The sequence below is a fragment of the Hyposmocoma kahamanoa genome, unplaced genomic scaffold (genome assembly GCF_003589595.1).
Source record: "Hyposmocoma kahamanoa isolate Upper Pololo Valley unplaced genomic scaffold, ASM358959v1 119, whole genome shotgun sequence".
Classification (NCBI taxonomy): domain Eukaryota; kingdom Metazoa; phylum Arthropoda; class Insecta; order Lepidoptera; family Cosmopterigidae; genus Hyposmocoma; species Hyposmocoma kahamanoa.
This window is the reverse complement of record NW_020653409.1, coordinates 817,202-822,456: the sequence shown is the minus strand read 5'-3', so window position 1 is coordinate 822,456 and position 5,255 is coordinate 817,202. Positions and strand designations below refer to the sequence as shown.

Below are 5,255 nucleotides of genomic sequence, written 5' to 3'. Positions count from 1 at the left end.
AGTACACTGCTGTATTGATAAATTTTCAGCCTTATCCGTCTTAAAGAACGTGGCGTAGTATCCTGCCTCCAACGTCGTACGCAAGCTTTATCGGTGACCTGCGAAGGTTCGTCTCCTCGAGCGTTGGCTTTAGGTGGAGCGGCACCGGCATTCTTGTTACTGGTTTTCGGGTACATGCTGGCTACTTTGATTTTGATTCTTGAGAGGTAAGTCTTTTTCTTACCTTGTTTGACTTGTGGTGATTCCAAAGTCTGTATGAGAGTTCGCTGATAAAACAGTTGACGTATTTATCATATACTATGCTGATGATTAATTAATAATCAACCAATCAATCAATTTAACCATGGGCGTGGTCTTAATTAGAAATTCAAAAAAATCCTCTCGGCCGTCTGACCGCGCACTTGTTGTATGGGATATTAATTTCATTATTATCATTTTCAGCTGAAAGACAGTTGGATCCTTTTGATAAGATGCATATCAGAAACAAGAATCTATTGAAACTTCTTACAATATAATACGAATCAGATTTACTCAGAGGTACTTCTATGAATGCAATAGATTTTCCTTTTTCAGATTTGCGATGAAGCAGAAAACTAGACGGCGTAAATAAGCAAGAAAAAACATAGAAAACTATTTATTAATTACTTTACTCACCACCACAACGAATCCTAACGTAGAATGCACCAGGTCTCAAAGACCAATTACAAATAAAGATGTTTATTTTCTTTTCTTCTCAAATTTTTAATGCAACTAACTTCCAATGTATCTGAAGAACAAGATTGCTCTTTTTTTGACACTGAGTCATGAAGTAATCTGATATGGTAAAAGTGTCTAGATTTGGACCTCCGGCATTTAAAGAACTCATTCCACTAACAATACAAACTTTCATGTAGAAAATTCAATAATGTTACCAACGTGTCATGATCCAAAAGGAATGTCCTAAGCATGTTCTATTGAATTACGAGTAAAGATGTTAAGTATAACGAAATAGATATAGCCGTAATCATAATTTTACATTTCAGTTGACCTCTTCCTTAATTTCAATTTCTAAGTTACGTATATTTGTAAATGTTAGCAGTAATACTACTTGCTACAGAAAGCAAAAGATAATGAAACCGGCACGTCAAAGGAAGTTTAAAAGCCTCGAAAGACATTTAAAGTCCACAACTTTGCAGGCTATGACCAAGAATTTCTGGACAAGGAGACTCGACTCATGTTGAAAATAGGTTCTGCTAACACACCCAAAATGTAGTTTTCTAAATACAGCCATGAATAAAGCCTTCGTAAGGTCTCCAATTTACAATATATTAAAGGTAAACGTTCCACCTACGCTATATGTATTAGTAAATAATCCTATTTTATTATATACTTTGTCGGCGGTCGTCAGTTACGACATGGTTACGACCTAATTGAGCTAGCTACAGGCAAATGCAAGAAATGTCAAACTTTGCCGCCTCGACCTCGAATTTCTAATATGCTTTAATTACTTTTGTAAAGGGTTGTCAACATGGAGACTTTTAAACATTATATCGCACCCCTCATTGAAGAAAGGCATTACACCGAAAAACATGACTTTAATCTAATGGAATCAATTATAACACGATTCAATTTATTCAAATGACGGCTGGAATCACTAAAATTCTGACAACAATCAGCCTAAGAGGCGAACCTCCAGACGAACTCACCATCTTATAGATAGATAGATTACTTGTTTATTTCCTGAATCACAGTACATTACAAACAAACTTATGACATAGGTACAATGGTAATCATAAAGAAAAAGGCAAGTCTAGGTTGGTCTGGAGTGTTATAATGTATTAGGTCTACACCTAATAAATTATAACACTCCAACAACATTATGACAACAGTACTGTAGCTGGCTGCCCTGATCTCAACACGTTGCGCACGATCCCTCCAATACGAGCCAAACCATACTATCGCAGAATCATCATAACCATATAACGCCATTTTGGAAAGAAGAAGTTGGTGGTTAATGCAATCGAATGCCCTTGAGTAATCCAGTAAGAGAAGGACAGTAGCTTTGCCTTTGTCTTGATACATTCATGAAATGGGAGTTGATTTTCGGGGGGTCTAGAAGACATTGTGGCAGCTCATGGTTTTTTTCGGATCTGAGAGAATAGTACTTTTTAGATTTTTCCAGAGAACTTTAGGCATTTTGACGTTTTTGCTGACAAATTGACCAAAATACGCTTTACGTTCAGCAAAAAGGCAAGCGTTAATATTCTTTTTTAGATTTTTGTAATAAACACCGTGTTCAACTAGGCCAGTCATACGATACCTCTCCTTAGCCTCATCATGTAGCTGTATTTGATAGCGGATATTGCTAGTGATCCATGAACTTGGGTGGTCACGTATAGTAATGGTTAGAGTAGGCGCATGTACTTCAAATTATTGAGTAATACGGCTTGAGAACGAGGACACCATCATCAACATTGTCTAAAAGGAGTATATCACAAAGATTCGATCCAAACAAGTCGTCATTAAAATCATCGATGTTAATGTATTTAATAGGTCTGAAAGTTATTGTTTTACGAGGGATTTTATTTCTCTTTGTTTTAAAACAGGCCGTGATAAAAGCATGCGCTCCCAAATCCTGAATGCGTTCTACATCGATTTTCAAAACGGTGGTGTCAGTGCAGAGCAGATCAATTATAGTTTAACTGTGTGTGGTAATTTGTTAAATCAAAATGTTGCAAAAATCATTCAGCTGCTTATATTTGCTATCCTTTTTATAGTTCAGATCTATATTAAAATCACCTAACAAAATTACTCGGTAAAAATTATTAAAAGAGGATAGTGAATCTGTTAAGGCATCAAAAAATATTACAATATTAAGCCAGTGTGGACGATAAGCAGTCCCTACAAGAACAAGCGTCGAGCACGCGGTCAAACAGATCCACATTTGATCCACATGTGATGTTGATACTGGGTGAGGAACAGTACGCACAGCGAGACACTGTCTGACATAAAACCCGACACCTCCTCCGCGTTTACGTTCCATAGTTGGCGGACGTGGAAGGTGACGCAACCGATACCCCGGTGGCGCGAGCGCACGACTCTCTTCACCAGTTTGAAGCCAAGTTTCATTGATAGCAAGTATGTCGGGAGCTATGCGAGCTAAGGCCACTAGAAAGTGATCCAGCATTAAAGAGACTAATTGTTATATTTTTGGTTTTATTTATTTTTGATCAAGAACTTAAAGGAAACATTCCTTTATTTTTTTAAAGAAATAAAACTGCATTCAAAGATTTTCGAAAATTTCTAGCAACACGCGGGAATCGCACCCGCTTTTATCTGAAAAAAATGCAATAAAAGTGCAGGTTATTGCATCGATCGATAGGGTTAATTATAAGAATAAAATCTCTCTCACAAAATTGGTTAATTAAATGAAAAAAAAAACAACGAAATCTTGACGTATTTTAATAAAACGAAAAAAATGGTAATGGTAAAACTAATTAGTTGCTCGAAATGAGCTCCATTTTCTTGGATACACAAATTTAATCTTTTAACCAATTCATTTTGAGTACCTTTTAATAACGTGTTGTGATGAATTGTATTACAAATCGTATTCTGAACCTCAGCCTTGTTAACTAATTAGTTAGATTACCATTTTTTTCGTTTTATTAAAATACGTTAAGATTTCATGGTTTTTTTTTTTTTTCATTTAATCAATTAAATTTGCGAGAGAGATTTTATTCTTATAATTAACCCTATCGATACAATGAAAGTGCAGGGTGCATTTTTTTCAGATTAAAGCGGGTTCGATTCCCGCGTGTTGCAAGAAATTTTCGAAAATCTATGAATGCAGTTTTATTTCTTTTAAAAAATAAAGGAATGTTTACTTTAAGTAAAAATTTCTATCTCCAGTATTTAGAGTACTTTCCCTCCAGGTGGCATTACAAATTTCCACCCTGTATATACATATAAAATTCTGCCATAGTTCTGTAAATAAAAATGTGGCGTTAATGTTAATTAAAATAACATTTATTATCAAATTGTTATTATATAATTGTTGTTATTATTGTTATACCCATCATCTCAGAGTACATATTTATAAAAAATTCTACACTAGATAGATCTGGAAGTGATTAAATAAATGAATAAGTGTTTTTTTATTTATTTGATCAGTATATTATGTGAATGTGTATAAAGATGTGTTGCAAACGATTAAACACAATGAATAAATGTTAACTAAATACTATTTTATATCATGGAAAAAAAGAGTGAATGTAAAATACTCACATAAATTCGTATCTAGTCATTGACTTACAAATAAATGGACGACGGGTCTAATACAAAAACCACGAAAAAAATGTCCCGAGTCAACCTATTCGAAATTTAAATTGTAATGTCATCGCAGTATCGCGCTGTCAGTCGAACAAATGAAGACTATGACGCTCTGTATACGATTTTAACGCCTTACAAGTTCGGACACTTTTTAGCGCGGACACGACGTCCATATAATTGTAAGTCAATGTATCTAGTGTGTAAAATTTTAAGCAAACACAATCAAAAAAGGTTTTACTCAACAAAGACCAGTCCGTAGATAAGGTTACAAATATGGCTCGGTTTCACGATCGGCCGACGAAGACGCGAGAATGCGAACAATGTCTTCATGAGTGCGCAGATGATATATTGGAGAGTCAGTAGTACGCCTTGCAAGTACACGCCCGTCCGTAGTCCATAGAAACTTCCAACGAGCTAATTTATTATTTTTGGCAGCATCAAGGGCCTTGGCGAAGAGAATTCTGTTGGCTTTAGTTAAACTTTCATTTATGTAGAATTTCTTGGGTACATGACGCGGGAGTCCTAAATTGTCTATAGTAGCGCCTCGGCGTACACAATCTTCTTCTTCTTCTTATCGTGTCGATGGCATACACTGAAATGTTGCCATCGTAATGAAAGGATTTGTCACAATAATCGGAAGACAAACTAGTGGAGTAATTTCACAAAAAATAATTGAATATCAATTCTATAAAAATTTAATTAATACAGTGAATAGCGACATTTCTCGCCAGGACTGGTAGCTGTAAAGGTACTAACTGGGTGATAAATCTGTAATAGATTTCTCATAGATGGCGCTACGACTAAAAAGTCGTTGAAAGACCAAGTACAAAGACACGACGCAAGCACATAGAAAAATTCGTGAGGTCCGTTGGTTCGTTCCGTGGCTTAGTTGGTATAGCGTCTGGCACGGTATGCAAGAAGACGTCGGTTCGAATCCGACCGGATCG

General features: G+C 35.7%; 1 protein-coding gene across 1 annotated transcript in view; it reads left to right on the top strand.

The window, feature by feature from the left end:
• Positions 1-5,255, top strand: part of LOC113239984 — a 54,587-nt gene that overhangs the window by 37,095 nt on the left and 12,237 nt on the right. The window contains 1 exon segment of the mRNA XM_026477174.1: positions 30-210. Coding sequence (XP_026332959.1) covers positions 30-210 — 181 coding nt within the window.